At 52.4% G+C, this 20,455-nt stretch overlaps 1 protein-coding gene across 1 annotated transcript; it reads left to right on the top strand.

Annotated features, from left to right (window-relative positions):
- The first annotated feature begins 1,322 nt into the window (after positions 1-1,322).
- LOC133050748 (liprin-alpha-1-like) lies at positions 1,323-17,273 on the top strand. Its single transcript, XM_061135001.1, has 8 exons — positions 1,323-1,460; positions 5,832-5,951; positions 6,048-6,101; positions 13,508-13,606; positions 14,078-14,242; positions 14,896-14,970; positions 16,310-16,592; positions 17,218-17,273. Exons 5-8 carry the CDS (start codon positions 14,132-14,134, stop codon positions 17,271-17,273), a joined length of 525 nt encoding a protein of 174 aa, XP_060990984.1. The 5' UTR covers positions 1,323-1,460; positions 5,832-5,951; positions 6,048-6,101; positions 13,508-13,606; positions 14,078-14,131.
- Positions 17,274-20,455: the final 3,182 nt, after the last annotated feature.

Below are 20,455 nucleotides of genomic sequence, written 5' to 3'. Positions count from 1 at the left end.
AATGGCAAAGCAGGCTATGGGTATATCTCTACACTGTTGGACCCAGGGACCCACGTCCCAATCCACCAACATCACTTTGTGTATCCAGAGATGAAGAGGAAGAAACACAGAGCTTGCCTGAGGAAGTCTCAGCCAGACTTAATAGTGGGCTTGCTGAGCATGGTCACATGGTCACTATGGACTCAGCCCGTCCTCCGTGCTCACATCCTCTGTCCTCACAGAAACATACATGGTTCACTACAGAGAACCCTCTGAGGGTACTTGTGTACACTAGAAACTGGCAAAGGTGAAATGCGAAGCGAAGACACACACATGGAAACGTGCCTCTGGGGTGCTGTACAAATTACCAAAGAACTGACGTTTTTGATACTTGGCATTTTTAAAACAGCTTCTTAATGTGTAAACGCAGAAAGGACACTTCCAGGAGAAAGGACAAGGGAATCGTCCCATTGGGACAACTTGGTATCCATGTGGGAAGGTACCTCGAAAAACACCACCAAACCAATTAGACACCTACTAACAACCAACAATTGAAGAAAAAACTTCACAAAATTCTGAACCATTTTTCATGAGGGAATATCTTTTCTTAAAATGAGGTGATGTTGATTGACAATAAACTGCCTGTTTCAGGTGTAGAGCAAAGTGATTCAGTGATTCACCTCTCAGGTGCTCCCTTGGACAAAACTCATTCCCTTTGGGAGGCCCCGGGGCCTTGCCCTCTCCTCAGAACAGCTAAGAATCCTGAACAGGCAAAGCAGCATGTGGTGGTGCGCGTGGGGGCTTTTAAACTGAATACGTTATTCTAAGATGGTACAAGAAAGAAGCCCAGAGGTTAAGAGAGGGAAGATCTCCAAACCTACCTTTGAACAGGACGTCTTGCTCCCCTGAAAGTGGGTGCGTGAAACAGCGCTTCGGAAGGGAAGAGATGCGTCATGACTATTCCGTCTGCGGTGTGTAGAGAGGACTGGCAGGCACTCCCAGGACTCTCAGGCTCCCAGAACACTGAGCACACGCACACAGTGACGGGACTCTTAGCCCCGCTCTGGGGGCATCGCACTGTCTCCACCCCTGACACAGGGTGAGCGGCTCAGGCGTGTCCTGGAGGGGATGGTCACATGACCTGGACCTGGCCAATCTGTGTGCTCCATCCTCCCTGGCCACCGTGATTGGCTCAGGACTGGGGCGGTGACCAATCAGGGCCCAGGGCCGGGCCTCACGCTGGCCTCAAGGGAGGAGGAGCGCTGGTTCTGCCGGAAGGGGTGGGGCCGCGTGAGGTCAGGCTACAGCAGTGGGAGGGGCGTGAGGTCAGCCTGGGGCGGTTGGTGGCCTTCCCGCGCCCGCCCGTCGGGGCAGAGCCGCCGGCCTGAGACGGAGGGCGCTGCTGAGCCCAGGGGTTGAGAGTCCTGGTTCCTGCTGTGGTCCCGGAGCTCCACCTGAGACCGGAGGGAAGCCGTCTGCCCGTGAGTCCTCTCCTGCTTGTCTGTCAGCTTGTTTGAACCACGCTGGGTTTTCTGTCCAGCTGGCTGAGCGGAGACCTGTGGAAATGCACCTGTGTGGGTTTTGGCCGGCCTCAGGGAAGAAATGCCGGATGACACTGGGAGACTCCAGTTTAACCTGGATTCAGGTCATATCCCTTGAAAGTGAAGTGGAAGTCCCTCAGCCGTGTCCAAGTCTTGGCGACCCCATGGGCTATACAGTCCATGGAATTCTCCAGGCCAGAATACTGGAGTGGGTAGCCTTTCCCTTCTCCAGGGGATCATCCCAGTCTCGGGATTGAACCGAATTCTCCCGCATTGCAGGCAGGTTCTTTCCCAGCTGAGCTACAAGAGAAGTCCAAGAGTACTGGAGTGGGTAGCCTGTCCCTGTGTAGCGGATCAGCATTCCTGACCCAGGAAGCAAACCGGGGTCTCCTGCATGGCAGGAGGATTCTTTACCAGCTGAGCTGTCGGGGAAGCCCAATATCTCTTAAGGCCAGCTACTAATTGTAGAATTACCCTAATTAGTCTTCACGGGATTAAGGTAGCAACCTGCTAAGGTAGCAATGGATGTCCTTTTTCTAGAGGAGAAAACTGGGGCTCAAAGAAGGGGGTAACACAGCTACAGCAAGGAAGTGTGTACCTACACAAAACCCCCAGATCCTGTTGTTAGAACTCAGGGAAGCCATATGGTGTGGCTTGTCCATGTGACAGGGGCTAAGGCAGCCAGCCCACACTGGATACAGTGGGGACCTGACTTGGTAACTGCCTTCTGGCAGCTCTGAGACTCACAAAAGCAATTTGCACTGAAGAGAAGAAGGACACCTCCCTCACCCACCCCACCACACCCTCTGGGTACTCCCACACCCTGCCCCCTTTCTCTTGCTTTGTGAGGGACTAAGAGTCACGCTCAGGTGACCACATTGGCTGTCCACTGTTCACGAGCTTCCAACTGGAGCTGCTACAGGAGAGGCCAAGAGCCTTTGCCCCTGAGTACCTCTCTTTCCTTTGCACCGTGGGGGCCCTCCTCCACACCTGTACACCAGAGGCCTTTTCTGAGACATGCAGGGACCCTCCTTCAGTTTGCATCAGGTTGCATCCATCGCTGTCCTTTCAGTGCCTCCCTTGAAACTCAGCTCATGAGCTCCTTTGTCTGCATCGCGGCCCACCTGGCTGCCATGGAAGGGACAGAGCTGACAATGAATCCAAAGCTCAGATCTGACAGACAGGAATCTGTGTATAAAGGACCTGATTATTCACGCTGTAGAAGCTGTAGGAGGCTCCAGGGATCCGTAACCAGGGCTTGGGCCAAAGTGGCTCCACGGCGGTTTTAATGCCTGGGGAGGGTTCTGTCTATAGTGGGGGTGGGGTGAGTCTCCTGAGGTTCTGAAGGCCCACTGCGTGCAGGTTCATGGTGCACAGAGAAGAGAAGGCAGAGTCCTTGCCTGGCGGTGGTCATGGATGAGCCAGACAGGCGGGCAGGGCACGATAGCACCTGAGCTGCCTTCGTGAGTGAATGGTGTGGGGGCGGAGGAAGAGAACCAGGTCTGCCCCCTTATGTGGTGCCTGGGGCAGGTTGTCACCAGACTAAACACTTACTATGGTGATGGCCATCACTGCTGTCTACCTGGGGTTGACATTGGTGTGTGCCTACATCTGAGCGGTCAGGCCGTCTCGAAACTACACTGGCCATGGGCAATGCCTGTCCTTGGAACTTGACATGTTTCGTCTCTTCCTTACTGAACGTTGATTTCCAAGAGGGTTTTTGGGCCACAAGGATGTTGGTTTTTCTCTAGCTTTGTCTCGTGAGGAATGCTTTTCTGGTCGTTGGTGTGGTTTGCTTTCCCAGCTCTCTTTCTTGGCTTATTTTGTGAAGTTGTTTCTGCCAGAGGAAGAGCTCAGAATTTGCCTTCTGGCTGAGATGTGACACTTCACTTGAACCCAGCAGAGGGAGGAGTGGTGGGTCTGGAAGAAACGGGTTCATAACTTCGTGTATAGGACGCGTGGAGGCTGAGCCTGGCTGACTGGCTGTGACCACAGGTGACCCTCTTGCCCCCCACCTCCCCCAGGAAGCGTAGGCCCAGAGGAACTCAGCTTAAAAATAGCTTGCCCAGCCACCCACAAGAGGGGCCCTGCTTGTCAAATTAGGATCTGACACCTTGATCCAGAAGTCAGTATCACACACGAGTGTCCAGGAGCGGTGTCATGCCAGAGACCCCTGGGGCAGCAGACAGGATGGAAATGGTGGGGAAAGGTCCCGGAGGCAGGCGGCCCAGGCCTGCTTTCTGCAGGAGCGCCTCATCTGTCCACCCCCCACTCTTCTGTCCCTCCAATGGCATTGGGGTCAGCGGCCAGGGTTCCCAGGAAACAGACAAGAGCAGCTTGTGGGCCAACATGTTTCCTTGTAACTGAAACCCATCAGCATTTTTCAAGTCCAACCTCAAAGCCAGAGCATAATTTATGCCCACTGGTCATTGCCAAGAAGGCCACACTGAAAATCCCGTCTGAGTACTGGGGTTGACCGAGGCCCACACTGCCCTGATGTTGAACTTGACTCCGGCTTTGGCAGAATTATGAAGGCCGCAGACACGTGAACCCTACAAGGTCAGTTTGCTTTTGAGCTGCCTTTCAGGGCTCGCCACCGCACCCCAGGGCTGGCGGGCTGTAGTTTCTCCTCATTCCTCCCCGGAGCTGGTGTGGGCCGTGGCGCCATCTGTTTCCCATCTTTGTGGATGTTGTTTTCTGAAAAGCAAGCGAGGAGCTGCCTGCTGGAGGATGGGAGCCGCCTCCACACCAGACTCCAGGAGGCTCGGTCAGGCAGTGAGGGCACCTGAGCTCCCAGGGAGGCTCATACCCCGCCCAGCCCCTCTGAGGCCACATGTGTGTGTCCAGACCCAGCCCGGCCACGACCTGGGGGCTGAGCAGCCTCAGTCTTTCCATCTGTAGAATGGAGAGGCTTTAATCTGCTGGGGGTGGGCAGGGAGGCCATGGACATGGGGCGGGGGGAGGGGCATGTTTCTTGCAGTTTCCAGCTGAGGCCTTGTGGGCGTGAGCTGGTGTCGGAGACAGTTCCCTGACTTGGCTAAGTGTGGTGATGAGGGTGGAGTTGGGGGTAGGGGTCCCTCCTCATAGCCTGGACATTGGGGTGGGGTTTCTCGACTTTGAGGCACCTCAAGTCTAATTTCAACAGCTCCGTATGTAAGGATAATGCAGCCACAGATGTTCTCAGGGACTTGTCAGCCTGGATGCAAACCCCCATCCCCACCTCACCCTGTGTGGGCATCCTGCCCCGGCTTGTGGTACAGGGGTCAGATCCCTTTACCGAGGGAAGGAACTGAGGCTCTGAGAGGTGGGACAAGGAGATCAAGGTCCCTGGGCCCGACAGGGGCAGAGCCAGCACTTGAACCTGGGTGCTGGGCCCTCATGTCCGACTCTTTGACCTGAACCGTGAGAACTGGACTGTAGAGAGGGCTGAGCGCCAAAGAATTGATACTTTTGAACTATGGTGTTGGAGAAGACTCTTGAGAGTCCCTTGAACTGCAAGGACATCAAACCAGTCAATCCTAAAGGAAATCAACCCTGAATATTCACTGGAAGGACTGATGCTGTAGCTGAAGTTCCGATAGTTTGTCCAACTGACGTTAAGAGCTGACTCATCGGAAAAGACCCTGATGCTGGGAAAGATTGAAGGCAGGAGGAAAAGGGGGCGCCTGAGGATGAGATGGTTCGATGGCAACACTGAGTCCATGGACATAAGTTTTGAGTAAGCTCTGGGAGATGGTGAAGGACAGGGAAGCCTGGCGTGTTGCAGTCCATGGGGTCTCAAAGAGCTGGACATGACTTAGTGACTGAACAACAACAAAATGTCTTCAGGCCCCATCTCACTCCTACCCAAAGACTCAGTGTCTATGCCATGAGCCTCTCCTACATTGAGGTGTCAGGGGCCATTGTGTAGTCCCAAAGCTATTCATATCTCTCTTCCAAATCCCACCATCACACATTCATTTCTTTGGCCAGAAAGTTTTCATGTCTCTTGAGTCTTAAGTGCTGAGGCTTTTATACACCCCACCTGTCTTCCTTTGGGCCTCTCTAGGTTTTGTGGAAGCATACTTGTTATAAACTGGAGAAGAAAATGGCAAAGATATGAAGTGAATTCTGGACATGGTTTAAGAGTCTTGTCTTGAAAGTTGCCCAAGGAAATGGCAACCCACTCCAGTGTTCTTGCCTGGAGAATCCCAGGGATGGGGTCACACAGAGTCGGACTCGACTGAAGTGACTTAGCTTTAGCAGCAGCAGCATCTCTACTCAGAGTCAGCAATTTGACCTTCTTGTACTTCTTTTCCTTGTTGGTTTTAGTATCAAGGTTATGCTAGTCTTATGAAACAAGGAGGAGAGTGTTCCTGGTTTACCCCAAGAGTTCCTGTGAGATTGCTGTTTACTTCCCTGGCTTTTTGGAAGAATTGATTGGCAAAACAAGTAGGTTTCATTGTGGGGAGGCTTTTCACTTCAGATTTAATTTTTTTCATGCAAATAAAAATTTCTGATTTTGTATGTCTTCTTGGGTCTATTTAGGTAAAGCATTTCCCACTGCTAGGAATTTAGTGAGGCCAGCAGACTCTACAATTGGTAAGTGAACTGTGTTCATAATCTCTTTCTTGTCTGCAAGATGGGTTGTCTCCCCTTTTAAAAATCCTTGATATTGGTGATTTGTGCCCTGTCTCTTTTTCTTAATCAGTTTCTCTAGGGGTTTATCATTTTTATCAATCCTTTCAAAGAGCCAACTTTTGGCATTGTTTTTTTAAAAAAATTCGTATGTGCTTACTGTTTCCTTATTTTCTGCTCCTTTTTCTTCTATCTGCCTTGTGTGTCGTTTGCTCTGCTTCTTTTCTGGTTTCTTGGGATAGAGGCTTAATTGATTTTTAGCCTTCCTTCTTTTCCAGGATATGTGTTTAAGGCTTTAAGACCCTGTAAACATAGTTCACTGGGTCCCACAAGTTTGAATAAGCCAGACTTTCATTATCTTTTATGGAAAAGTATTTCTAATTTTCGTTGTGTTTTTTAAAATTATTATTCATGAAGTTCTTCAAGAAGTATGTCATTTAACTTCCCAATGTTTGGGAAGGTTTTTCTAGTGACCCTTTTTTGATTCCTAGCTTAATTCCATGAAGAGCCCTGTCTTAGGCTTTTAGGGCTACTGTTACCAATACTGTAGACTAGCTGCTAGACAAGAGAAAGTTGTTTCTTAGAGTACTGGAGGCTGGGCAGTCCCAAGATCACCAGCAGGTGCCACGTCTGGTGAGGCCTGGTTCCTGGTTCCTAGACTGCCTGCTGCTTCTCCCTGTTCTCGCATCACGGGAGCCCATTCCCTCCTGACCTGACCCCTCCCAGAGTCCCTGCCTCCGAGTATCATCTCCACGTGCGGGGTGAAGTTTGAGGGCACATAGACCGTCAGCCCATTGCAATCCCTAAGCATACCCTGCATTATTTCAGTCCTTTGAAATAATTCGAGCTTTCCTAGTGGCCCAATATATATTCCTTTTGTTATATGTTCCTTGGGCCCCTGAAAATCACGCGTATCAGGGGGAATGCAGTGTTCCGTGCGTATCACTTAGATCAGGTTTGTCAATCATATAATTCAGATTTCGGTAGCCACGTTGAGTAAAGCAGAAGTAGGTGAAATCATCCGTAATACGTTTTATTTTAACACACCCAAAGCAGTACCCTTTCCGTGTGTGATCAATCAGCATGATGGAACCCAATGAATCAGTTTCTGTTCTCTTCTTCACGCTGCGTCTTTAAACTCCAGTGCGTGTCTCACGTGTGCAGCACGCCTCAGCGCAGCGCCGGCCGCACTTCAGGTCCTTCATGGCTGCAGGTGCCCACGCACCAGGGAGCCCAGCTCCGTGAGAGATGTGTCTTTAACGTCTGCCATTGCGATTGTGAACCTGGCTGTTACTCCTTTTCTGTTTCTGTCAGTTTTTATGTATTGATATTTTGAGGTTATGTTATTAGGTACATTCAAATTTAGAATGCTCATCTTTTTGGTAGACTGAACTTGTATCAGTATGAGATGCTTCCTTTTATCGCTAGGAATGCTTCTTACTCAGGGCACTGTTTGACAGTGATATTGCCACATCAGTTTTCTGTCCTTGTTTGCCTGCGTATCTTTTCGTATCACCTGTCTGTGGTCTTCCATCTTCACATGTACCTCTGTGAATAGTGTAGAGTTTTGATGTTAATCAGTTTGACACTTTTTATCTTTCCGTGAGAACCTTTGCTCTGTTTACAGTTTGATGTTCCCGTGTGCAGACAGCGTGTTGCTGTTTGTTTTCTGTCTGTCCCGCCTCTTCTGTGTCCTTGTCTCGGGCCTTCTGTTAGAAGGATGAGGTGCTTTTCTAGTTCTTCCTCCTCTGCCAGGTGGTTGGGTGAGTGTGCGCAGATACGGCGCGTGGTTTACATTTAAGTCTAACTTAGTGCTGTTACTGCCTCCCTGACAGGGCTGTTTGCTCCTTGTCACTGTTATCCTTTAAAACTGTAGATATATTTTTGGTGTTGTCATGATTGTAGAGTTAATGTGTACTGTCAGAGTTACCTCATGGTTGGTCTTTACTTGTTTTTTATATTTCAGTCAGAGACTACTTTTCTTTTTCCCAAAGCACGGCCTTAATATCTTTTTAGTTCATGTCTGTGGGTGAAGAGTTGTCTCATTTCCATTTGCCCTAAAAGTCTTTATTTTCTTTCCCCTTGGAAGCATGTTTTTGTTGGGTGTAGAACTCCAGGTTGGTGGTGTTTCTTTGCAGCATTTTACAGGCGCCCGTCAATGATCTCCTGACTTCGTTGTTCTTGAAAAGTCAGCTCTCGGCGTTGCTGTGCCATTAAAAGCCACACCTTTTTTCCTCTGAGCGCTGGAACATTTTCTTCTCGCCTCAGGCACCCGCAGAGCTGCTGAAACCAATGTGTGGTTTTCATTTTTGAGTCAATAGTCTGATTCTTGAGCCAACTCTTGCCCCCGTCCGTGCCAGTCAGTTCAGTCACTCAGCGTCTGACCGGTTGCGACCCCATGGACTGCAGCACGCCAGGCTTCTCTGTCCATCACCAGCTCCCGGAGCCTGCTCAAGCTCATGTCCATCGAGTCAGTGATGCCAGCCAACCGTCTGGTCTTCTGTTGTCCCCTTCTCCTCCCGCCTTCAGTCTTCTCCAGCATCAGGTTCTATTCCAGTGAGTCAGTTTCTCGCATCAGGTGGCCAAAGTATTGGAGCTTCAGCATCAGTCTTTCCAGTGAATATTGAGGACTGATTTGCTTTAGGATGGACTGGTTGGATCTCCTTGCAGTCCACGGGGCTCTCAAGAGTCTTCTCCAACATCACAGTCCAGAAGCATTGATTCTTCGGCATTCAGCTGTCTTCATGGGCCAATTCTCACATCCATACATGACTACTGGAAAAAACACAGCTTTGACTAAATGAACCTTTGTCGGCAAAGTAATGTCTCTGTTTTTTAACATGCTGCCTAGGTTCATCATAGCTTTCCTTCCAAGGAGCAGGTGTCCTTTAATTTCACCATCTGCAGTAAGTTTGGAGCCCAAGAAAATAAAGTCTGTCACTGTTTCCATTGTTTCCCCATTTATTTGCCATGAAGCGATGGAGCCGGATGCCATGATCTTCATTTTTTGAATGCTGAGTTTTATGCCAGCTTTTTCACTCTCCTCTTCCACTTTCATCAAGAGGCTCTTTAGTTCCAACCCCTGGAGGCATTTCTTATTCCCCTTTCTGTCTTTTCTCCCTCATAAGGGGACCCATTTATAGCTTTTAACAACATAGTTTCACAACGGGCTCTTTCTGTACTTTTTTCCCTCTTATATATATTTTTTAACTGATCCATCCTTCAGTTCACTGATCCTCTCTTCAGGTACGTCCAGTTTGATGTTAAGCCCAGAGACTGAGTTCGTAAATTCAGTCCCTGTTATTTTAAAGTTGTAGCATCGGTTTTGATTCTCAGAAATTTCTCCTTTGGTCAAGTATATTTTTTGAACTGGTGACGTTTGCATCTGATACCTCTAGCATACCTCTGATATTCTGATAGACATCTGCTACCTCTGGATCTGTTTCAGTTCTTTTTCTCTTGGTCCTGTTTGTTGTTACACCCTTTTTTGCTTTGTTGGTTGCATGTTGGACACTACGTTTGGAAAACCCTAGAGGTCCTGAGTGATGCTGTCTTCCCCAGACTTTCCTCTGACGTAGACCTCTAGTGGGGACAGAGCTCTCTGTTCACTCAGGGCCTGAGTGACTTGAGTCTGGGGGGGTCCTTGTAAGGTGAGTCTCAGCAGCCTTCACCCACCTTCCCCGCCTCCCCCCACCCGACCCCAGGGAGGAGCCCTCCGGCGTCTCCGTCTGGAAGCCTGGGGGCCCTCCCAGGGCCCCTCCTTCTCGGCAGGTCCTGAATCCCACCGTCCGCCTCCTGAAGACCACGAGGTGATTGATACTCAGCGCTCAGCCAGTTTGGGCAGAGTGTTGGGTACGTTTTCTGTGCCCAACTTTTCTTGGGGAGATTGGTCTCTACCATCCGGACTGACTTGTCAGGCCTGCGCTCATATGTTTGTCTTCCCAGCCGGAGGAACCGTCCAGAGCTGTGTTAGCCAGTCCCCTCTGCTGGACTTTCCCCTGCCTTTTGTTCGCAGAGTCAGCTTTGTTCAGATGCCGTGGGGGAAGGAGCGGACCTCTCAGTCTCCAGCTGCCTCACTGGGCTTCCCTGTTGCTTGAAATCTTGGATTGTGGCTGCCTGAGGACCTCTTTTAAAATGTATTTAGCTTTTCTAGCTCTGGGTAGGCTGACCTACAAGCTGCTTGCGTCTGTAACTGGAAGTGGGGAAGCCCTGGGTGTCTTCTCTCATCTGAGGCCACATGTAAGCATCACAGTAATTATACTGATCATCTTTATTTGATCCCAGGAAAACAAGAGGCAGGGGTCCTTGCTTAGTACCCACGGTTGTGTTTCGGATCAGAATCCCCAGCTTGCCCATGCTCTTTCAGTGCCACTTGAATTTGGGAAGAAGGTGGAGCAAGCGGCCCACGCAGCCTGGGGACGGAGGAGCCGGTGTGCCCGCTTCCCCTGCGCCTGCCAGCCCAGGGCAGGCCTTGCGATGACAGGATGCTGGTGGTGGACGAGAAGCTGAGGAGGGCGGGGCTGCGTGACCTGTGTTCTGTGATGGGGTCACATGTGGGTTTTCTTTTTCAGTTTGAAAAGTGACTGCTTTTACCACCGTTAGTATTTTTTGGACCAAGGCAGATATATAAATAGGTAAATAAAGGCTCTTTCGTCGATGAAAAAAAAAAAGAAAAGTGACTGCTTTTAATCTTCCCTCCAGTTTCACTTTCAGGTTGACAATGAAGATTTTATTCTTCAAGTTGAGCACAGTGATTTTACAGTGTTTTTGAAAGCCACAGTTGAGGTTTTCAAAAGACGTCTCAGAGAACTCCAGTAGATAAAGCGAAAAAAAGAGAACGTGTTCAGGGTGCACTGAGGGCGGGACCCGAAACTGTACCCTGTCTCCCCAGAGTCTGTCATTGCTGAGATGGGCGGACATACGACCCCAAGCACCCAGGGGACTGAGTCCTCAAGTGACCGCAGAGGTCCGGGCTGAGCCAGGAGCAGTATGGGCTATGCCCTGGCGCGTGGAGAGCCGCGAGGCTGGGAGTGGGGCCAGGAGAGGGGGTGGGAGACTCGGGCGCGGAGGGAGGGCAGGGCAGCCCCTGGCGGGATCTGGGAGGCGCTGGCTGTCACGGCTGGAGGCAGGGCCACCCCTGAACTTCCACCATGCCGCCCCCATGGGGCCGAGTCTTCTGGCGGCCCAGGGTCCAAGTTAAGAGCGCGAGCTCGCAGCAGGTTGAATGAAACCCTGTCCCCACTGTGGGTTCATTGTAAGCGCCCGGAGCGAGGTTGGTCAAGCCCTTGCTGAGCTCGAGTGAGGGAGCCAGTCAGGGAGGACCAAGCTCAGGGTGAGAGTGAGGGGCAGCCAGCATGGTGAGTGCTCCTCAGCCGGGTGGGTTCTGGGCACACCCTTGAGTTCAGGGGTGCCCTTTCAGTAGCCTCACTGCAGGCTTATTTCGGGGGTGGAGGAAGCAGAAGCCCACTTAGAAGACGTGCTCATCCCTAGTGGTGGTGGTTTCTGAAGCAGTTTATACTGTTCGGTTTGACTGTGACCCAGTGACTTTGCAGGGTCACGTTTGACGGTGGGCCTGAGCTGTGGGCACGGCCTTCCTTCTCCCGCACCCAACACACACCTGCCATCTTTTTGGCAGCCCCTCCCCGCTCTCTGCACCCTTGATGGTGGGCCTGAGCCCAGCCCCCCTGTTACCATGGAGCCCCTTGTGACAGAGTGGGTTCCATGTTCTGGGCTCCTGGGAGATGTGCTGGAGGCAGAGCCTTCGTGCCATTTCTTCTTGAGACAGCGGAGCTGGTGGTCATAGTGTGAGATCGGTGTGTGTGAGAGCAGTGTGTGCGTGAGAGCGGTGTGTGTGAGAGCGGTGTGTGCGTGAGAGCGGTGTGTGTGAGAGCAGTGTGTGAGAGTGGTGTGTGTGAGAGCGGTGTGTGTGAGAGAGCGGTGTGTGCGTGAGACCGGTGGTCATAGTGTGCGATCGGTGGTGATACCTCAGGTGCTGAGGTATCTGCCTGGGAAACAGCAGGTGCCCCTGAGTGGGGGGCTGCCCACATCCGCGAGGATGGGTCGCAGAAGGGCCAGCCTTTGGGCGCTTTTCCCATGCTGCAACCCCAAGAAAAAGGCCAAGACAAGAAATAAGTTGGCCTCATCCCAAGTCCTGGAAGCAGAGTGGCCGGAGGTGAGAGCAGCCGGGGGCTGGGCCCGTCGGGTTGGCCCTCACCTGGTGAAGCGTTGGGGTTCTGTTTCACTGTGTTCGCATGGTTGTGGGCCCTGCCGGCCAGGGCGTTCTGGCCTCCTGGGCAGGATCGACCCCAGCAGGTTGACCTTGTAAGAGGCTGTGCATGTGGTGCATGGACGATGGGCGGGGGCCCCACAGGAAGGGAAACAGTGGCTGGAGGAGTCACTGGGGCACGTGGACTGAGCCATAGAGTCAGTCCTTGGAGCAGAAAGGCTAAGCCCGTTAAGGTCTCTCTTCTTCCAAACAAGGCATCCCCTGGCTGGAGGAGTCTCTGGGGCATGTGGATCGAGCTAGAGAGTCAGTCCTTGAAGCAGAAAGACTAAGCCCCTTAACGTCTCCCATCTTACAAAGCACAGACCAGTTCGTCCAGTGTTCTCGTGACGGGTACCTAGTGCTCATGTATATAACATACACCCTCATAGCTTCACATGTCTACTGCATGCCTCTTAAAAAGTGTTGGGCAGTGCTCTAGGTGCCGAATACTTAGTATGTAGTAGGGGATACGTGGCCCAGGATTTTTGTATTTGTGCAAAGAACAATCGAAGAATGAAAGAGTCCGTGTGGTTCGGTTTGAGCAAGTTCACCACATGGACGGCCCCGCGTACATACATATTGTGATAAAATACATATAACATGAATTTACCATTTTAAGCATTTCATTGAATGACTGGGTGACTTCAGTGGAGTCAGGCTAACAGATGGCCTTGGGGTGCCATCAGCCTCTTTCGCAGAGGAACACTCCAAAGCCTGGTGGCCTTGTAGACCTTACCTTTCTTCTTCACTCTCCCCAGGGGCTCTAGGTCACTTGTCTGTGTGTCGTTGAAGAATCTCTTTATCCACTTTGTTGTTAGGTGTATGTTTAGGAAAGTTTCTCAGACTTCCCTGGGTCTTGAGAAGGCTGGCTTGGATTCCGGGTTCTCCCCTGCCGCGTGCCTGCCAGGTCGAGGTGGAGGCTGCAGGCCAGTCTGAGTTGTAGGGGTCTGTGTGGTCTTGGGGTCAGCGGACCCCCTCTTCTCCGGAGGGGCAGGGAGATCCTTTGAGTGGAGCCTGGAGAGAATGGACAGTCAGTCTTCAGAGTCTCGCTCTCTTTAACATTTGTGTTTGCATTTAGTTACTTCCTCATTTACCTGTTTTCTAGGAGTTGGCCACATCTCAACAACTAAAGGCATGCAGGGAGCAGCTTCTTACAAGAGAAGCGGAAATCGCGGAGCTGAAAGCCGAAAGGAACAACACCAGGGTCAGTAGGCGGAGTCTCACGTGTTGACCTGTGCCCCGCGGGGGTCACCGCTGGGCTCCGTGTTGGTGTCTTTAAAGTCTGTCTGGTTTTCAAGTCATTTTTCACATCTTCCCACTGAGCAGACCGAGGTGGATCAGTTTGGGGTTCTCATACCTTGCTTCAAATTTATGATGAGAGCTAATGTAATTTTAGTACACTTGAGGGGAGAGTTCTCTTAGCTTCCATTTTTGTCCATGCTGCAGTTTGTGTGGGATCTTAGTTCCCCGACCAGGGATTAAAACCCATGAGCCCTGCAGAAGTGTGGAGTGTTAACTCCTGGGACACTGGGGAAGTCCACTCTAAATTCAGACTGAACTGGCGGGATTCCGACGTGCCTTAGCATGGTTTTGGTCTTAGCATGAGGCTGAGAGGCGTTCTCAGCCCTGAATTCAAGTGTGAGGTTGAAGGTGCTCCTTTGGCCCCGCCTTGCAGCTGCTGCTGGAACACCTGGAGATCCTGGTTTCCCGGTATGTGCCGTCCCTCCGGATGACGGCGGGCCCGCAGCAGGCGCAGTCCCCAGCCAGCATGACCAGCGAGGTGGAGCTGCTCAGGGCGCTGAGATTGCTCTTTGAGCACCACAAGGCCCTGGACGAGAAGGTACCAGCCACGCGGCCGTCCTGGATTTGTACATTTGCTGCCTGGTTAGGTGGACGATGCGTGTATTTATGGAACTAGTTGACTTTTGAGCTTCTTGAATTCTTGTAAATACAGGCTTTTCTGTAAGAACTCAGAGTTTTATATGGTTAAAAAGCGTTGCCTGAGTCCATGCTCAGACATGTCCGAGTCTTTGCGACCCTGTGGACCGTAGCCCACCACGCTCCTCTCTTCATGGGGCTTCCCAGGCAAGAATACTGGAGTGGGTGGCCATCTTCTACTCCAGGGGATCTTTCCGACCCAGGGATCGAACCTGCCCTCTCACATTGGCAGGCAGATTCTTTACCACTGAGACACCTGGGAAGTGCCCAGTTAAAAAGTATTAGTTGGCATAAATGTCTCAAGGTTTTTTTTATTCTGTATACCAATTTGCAATTAAAAACTGGGTAATACAGTTCTTTTAGGATAACAGTTTTTTCCTCTGAAACTGAGAATTTAAAGCTGTTAGTAAGCAGATTTTCTTCACCTTAAGGTCAATGAGAGACATTAAAGGTATTCTGTTACAGTAGCCATGGAATCAGGTGAGGGTAGAATAAGAAGCGCACTAACGTATGTACACACATCAACACACAGTGATTCGGCCCCTTTTATTTCAGTGGAGAGAGCAACTACGACACGCTCTCGAAAGGTGTAGTTCCTTAGAAGAGGAATTAAGGACCGCAGACAAACAGGTGAGTTTGGACAGTCATCGTGTAAAGGGTTCGTCATTTGTGTACTTTCATTCTCAAAAAGTATGAAGGCTGTAGTGGTGGACATCATGTGTTATTTATCTTTGAAATGGGGCGCAAGGGCCTGAGGAATAACCCCAGGGAGGGTGGGGCCTGGAGCCAGGGAGAGACATGTTGGAGGGCGGCGGGGTGGGCAAGGAGGACAGGGGGCTTGGTGACATGGGTTCCTGCAGCCCCCGGGACCTGCCCGGCAGGGCGGGGCACAGCGCCTGCTTGCAGAGAGCTGGAGACCAGGCGGGAGGGGGACAGCAGAGGCCGCTCCCAGGGAGCCTTCAGAGACCCCGAGTGGGCGCTACAGGGAGCCCTGGAGGAGGAGTCTGCTGGTTCCCGTTGTGCCATCTGAAGGTCAGAGAAGAGAGGATGTGCTGACCGGGCGGATGGGGGTGAACCCATAGGCAGCTTCTTTGCTGGAGCGGAACTGGGATGATGGCAGGTGGTCCTGCAGCCAGCGAAGGGGGTGGCCCAGCCCTTGGGAGGGGTCGTGAGGAACACAGGGGGTGTGGGCTGAGACCACGCGGCCAGGGAGCCGGCAGCCAGCACCTCGAGGCTGCCCCTCGGATGCTTTGAAGTCATGTCTGGGAAACAAGGCAGGACCTGGGTTGAGAGTCGGACAGGGGGGAGACTTGCAGAGAGAAGGGTGTGAGGTGTGAGATCGGGAGGGCGGCACGGGCCCCAGCAGGCACTCTCCCGTGCGTCTCTCATGGCAGAGCCGCCCTTGTGGTGCGAGGGGCTGTCCCTCAGAACAGCCCGAGTGCCTGTGCCCCGAGAGGACAGCCGCGGGGTGCTGGCCCTCCAGTCCCCTAGCTGCCCAGCTCGCTCCTGTCTGTGCGTGTTCAGACCAGCCTGGAGCACGGAGGGCTGGGAACCTGTGAGGACGGCACTCCTCGGGGAGCTAGTACAAGTGATGACCGCTGACGTGGACCCAGCGGCTGCGGAGCTGAAGGATTTTTTCCTTCTTATTTTCCTTCAGCCTGCCCGATGGAGGCATGGATGTATGTTTTTAATTTTGGGTTTTTGTCTCTGACTCGGTCAGCCCACCCTTGTGAATAACCTCATAGGATTGCCTTCTGTCCACGCTGAGACCTGACTGTCACCAGGCCACCTAGGAACTCGATTCTCCTGCTGCCCGTTTCTTCAGTACTGCTCGCTTAAGAGATGGCCGTGTCTCATAAGCATGGCCGTTTATCCAAAGTTGGGGCTTCCATATCAAATTGTGCTCGGTTCCTGACAGACGAGAGCTGTCCTGAATGTCGCTGACGAGCCGTGGTCCTCACGTGCCCAGGTGCAGAGCCAGAGGGAGCAGGACTGGGAGTCCGCGCAGCAGGCCCGCGTGGTGGCCAGCGTGGCCCAGGCCTTCGAGAGTGACGAGGATGTGTCTGACGGCGAGGGCGACGGGGTCACCCTCCTCAGCTCGGCCGGTCAGCTGCCGCCCAGTGGGCAGGCCGATGGCGACACTCTTCCTGTGATGCTTCAGGAGCAGCTGGACGCCATCAGTGAAGAGATCCGGTGGGTGCACCCGAACTCAGCTCGCCAGAAACTGGGCTTCTCTGAGGAGCTGTCTTCTCGTACGAGAAGTCTGAGTGTTCCATAGTGAGAGAACTGACTTCAGGCCTGCTTCAAGGATTCTCAGTTCTGAGATCGCCCTTGATGAGAGAGCTCAGTGAGGCAGGGCGTTCTGTCCACAGCTGGTGTCAGCCCTTTGTGGAGGGGGTGTTGTAGGGTGTCGCCCCAGCTCTGAGCCCCAAGGTGGGTGAGGTGCCAAGGCGGTGTCCTCCCCGGCCCGTGTACCCTCCAGCCCTGAGGGTTCACCCTCCCGTGTCCATCGGAGACTCCCACGTTGTGGTGAAAAGCCACATGGAAGAGAAAAGCAGGGGTTTGGGAGTTGGCAAGTTCCCACTCAGATCTGCATTGTCCTTTTGAACTCAATACAGTGTGAAGATTGGCTTGTTGTAAGACAGTGGTCCAAGGACATGTGTTTGAGTTTTCCTCATGTCGTCAGTATATTTAAGATGTTCTCTTTAGACACCGTCTTGGCAGTTGTAACAGTTTACAGAACGGGATAGAACGCAAAGGCCCGCCTCGTGGTGAGCAGCGGGCCTTGGGTCTGGGTGCAGCCGGGTGTCCGGGGGCCCCGAGGCCTGCCTGGGCCACACGCGCACAGCTACGCCCCTGTCCCCGGTCCATGTCCAGAGCGGCCGCAGGCCGGTGACCCCGTGCAGGACCAGGCAGAGCTGCTGCTCAGATAGTTCTCGTCACGTCAGCCCACGCCGAGGTGCCCGTCCGTGCCTGTGTGCCGAGCACGCGGGGCTCGGGGGGAAGGCAGGGGTGAACGGCACAGCCAGCCATCGCAGGTGGTGGCGCCTGTACTTTTCACGCCTAGACAGACTGCTTCCTTGGCCTTGTGTCAGCTCAGACCAGCTCAGAAAGACGGGCTTTCCCCGTCCCCGCAGGAAATATGGAACGGTTCCATATGAATATGTTTATTTTTACAGCAAGTTGTCAGGTAAAGTGAATTTTCCTTAGGCAGTAAGTTGACTTGTTTATCAATGGTAAATTCTGTCCATCAGCTTGCTATCACAAGTGAGTAACTTTCAGGACTTATAGGTAGAATGAAGCTGAAGAGGTTATGACCTGCAAGAATCCTGTAGTTTATTTTGGAAATCATTTTATAGGCATCATCGAGTATTTAAACTGCTATATAAAATCATCCGCTAGACATTAGGGGAGAAGAGCAGGAAGCGTGAATGCTAGGTGAATGCGGCACTTTGACATGAATCCAGAAACTCGCACAAAGCTGGTGGAGAACTTCATCAAGTGATGCGTTGGTTACACATAAAAACTTATAAAAGAAAAATCCCCTCAGCACTTCATCTGGTCTGGGGACTTTTGTTTAGAAAGTCCAGCTTGTTCGTGAATCGCTGTGTTGGTTATAGAGAGTTCCCGATTCCCACGGCAAAGACTTGAGGCCCTGACGTGCACCTCTGCCCTGAGAGCAGGGGAAGGTGAAGGTGGTCAACCTCAGGTATCTCCTCACAGGGAGAGAGTCGCCACCCAGGCCCCGTCAGAATGTTAGCGTAAATAAGTCAAATCAAACGTGAATGACCAGGGGCCAGTTTGCAAGACTCAGTGCGAAGTTATTCCAAGTTTGTGAATATTCAAGAGAGTTAAAGTCGAACCTTTTAGCCGAGATGTGAAATGAGCAGATGTTCCCGAAATTTGCTCATCGTGACACAGAATGCCAGCCCAAATTTGTTGTCCAGACACGGTCCTGTGCTGACGAGGGCAGCTGACGAGTTTTGCTCTCTTTTAGGTGGATCCAGGAGGAGAAGGAGAGCTCGGAGCAGCGGGCCGAGGAGGCTGACAGAAGGGCGGGCGGGGCGCGCTTAGGCAGCCTTCGGCGTTTTAAGTCCCTGAGCTCCCTCAACCTGTGTCCTGCCTCCTCACTTGCCGGCTCCTGCCCGCCCAGCAGGGAGCGCTCCGTGCCCCGAGGGAGGTGGCACAGCCTGGCGCGCGAGGGAGACCAGCTGGGCGTCATGACTCCGGTATGTGTCTGCCTCCTCCCTGCCACATCCCTCCCCGAGCACAGTGTTTTCCTTCCTTTGTTTTTTCTGTTTTTCCCCAGAGGAAAATCAGCTACTTTTGCTCCGCTCAGAGGTCTAAGACTTTTAAAACTGCCTGGCCTTTAATCATTCCATAATGGCACAGGAACCAATTAGGCTTCATATTTGGACCACCGGCCTAGCAAGCCATCGTGAACTCAGTCACAGCCTGCCTCTGGATCGGTGGGCCTGGCCTGTGCTGGGCACGGCAGCGGCAGGAAAGTTTCTGTGGTCAGGGAGCAGACAGCCTCGTGAAAGTAACCATAGGCAGCCCTCATGGTGAGTGAAAGCCAGGCAGCACATGTTCCATCTGGGACACCTGGCTGCAGCGTGCAGGGCATGCGGTGGCAACAGAACCATGACTCTAAACTGGTCAGCTTGCTGATGGGCCTGGCCGCATGCTCAGGCCAGCTGTGCGTGTGAAACCAGTTAAAGGCCCCGTGCCCCAGGGCCCCAGGGAAGAAGTCAGGCTGCCTCACTCTTCCGCGTCTCAACACAGGATGACCACCTAGGGCTTCTGGTGACAGAGCGTGCAGCTCTAAAGCACATGTGCCTGCTTTCTTGCCTGTGTAGCCTAGGTTTCTGAGTGCATTGCTGTTTACCCCGTGAATCACGTGTATAACACTCTCCTTGAAACTGCACTTGTATTATCCCTTTTTTCTGTTACCACCCATTTCCTGTGAGCTGCGTGGTTAGCATAGAATTAAATTAACTGTGGGTCATTTTAGATGCATGTGAAGTGGTAACTGGTCCATTTTGTGGTCTTTTGACACACTGCTTTTATAATTTGTATCATTGTCTAAGTAGTTGATTTTTAAAATTCTTGGACGATTGCTCTGTGGTTTCATCCTTGATTTCTTTCCGAGTATTTGTAAAAAAACAGTTCTGAATATTTTTCCTTGTGGAGTTTTCTGACGGTGTGTCTGCTTTCATCATTGGTTTTGATTTCCTGACTCATCCTGTTGTCTGTTTAACCGTCATCAATCCAGTCCGCAGCCTCCCATCCCCCCCACCGGAGGCTGTAGTTCACACATCCATCTCCCCTCCAGCATCACACCACTTGCTCTGGTCATATCAGTGCCGTGTCCCATTAGTCTGGTTTGTGCTTTGTCTTCGTGTCTCATTAAATGGTGTTTTTCCCGCATAGCAGTAAGTTAGAGTTAGTATATCACTATGCAGTTACAGGCATAATGTAGATGGATCATACACTATATGGACAGCAGATGCCTCTCCCAAGGAGCCTTCAGAGACCCCCAGTGGGCGCTGCAGGGTGCCCTGGAGGAGGAGTCTGCTGGTTCCCGTTGTGCCATCTGAAGGTGAGAGAAGCGAGAGGATGTGCTGACCTGGCTGATAGGGGTGAACCCATAGGCAGCTGGTTCGCTGGAGCGGAGCAGTGATGATGGCAGGTGAGGTGGTCCTGCAGCCAGCGAAGGGGGAGACCAGGCCCTGGGGAGGGGTCGTGAGGAAGACAGGGGCAAGGGCTTTGGCCACAGGGTCCAGGTAGTCGGCAGCCAGCACCTCGAGGCTGCCCTGCGGTTGCTTTGAGGTCATGTGTGGGAGAGAAGGCAGGACCTGGGTTGAGAGTCGGACAGGGGGGAGACTTGCAGAGAGAAGGGTGTGAGGTGTGAGATCGGGAGGGTGGCACGGGCCCCAGCAGGCACTCTCCCGTGCGTCTCTCATGGCAGAGCCGCCCTTGTGGTGCGAGGGGCTGTCCCCCAGAACAGCCCGAGTGCCTGTGCCCCGAGAGGACAGCCGCGGGGGGCTGGCCCTCCAGTCCCCTAGCTGCCCAGCTCGCTCCTGTCTGTGCGTGTTCAGACCAGCCTGGAGCA

This window comes from Dama dama, chromosome 33 (genome assembly GCF_033118175.1).
Source record: "Dama dama isolate Ldn47 chromosome 33, ASM3311817v1, whole genome shotgun sequence".
Lineage (NCBI taxonomy): Eukaryota > Metazoa > Chordata > Mammalia > Artiodactyla > Cervidae > Dama > Dama dama.
Note: the sequence above shows the minus strand (reverse complement) of the source record. Positions and strands in the feature narration are given on the sequence as shown.

Bases quoted from the DNA above. Each gene is read 5' to 3' on its own strand.
- LOC133050748 (XM_061135001.1), top strand. From the start codon at position 14,132: ATGACGGCGGGCCCGCAGCAGGCGCAGTCCCCAGCCAGCATGACCAGC. The intron at 14,243-14,895 runs GTACCAGCCACG...CTTTTATTTCAG, and splicing joins ACAAGGCCCTGGACGAGAAG to TGGAGAGAGCAACTACGACA. The intron at 16,593-17,217 runs GTACGAGAAGTC...GTCCATGTCCAG, and splicing joins CTCTGAGGAGCTGTCTTCTC to AGCGGCCGCAGGCCGGTGAC.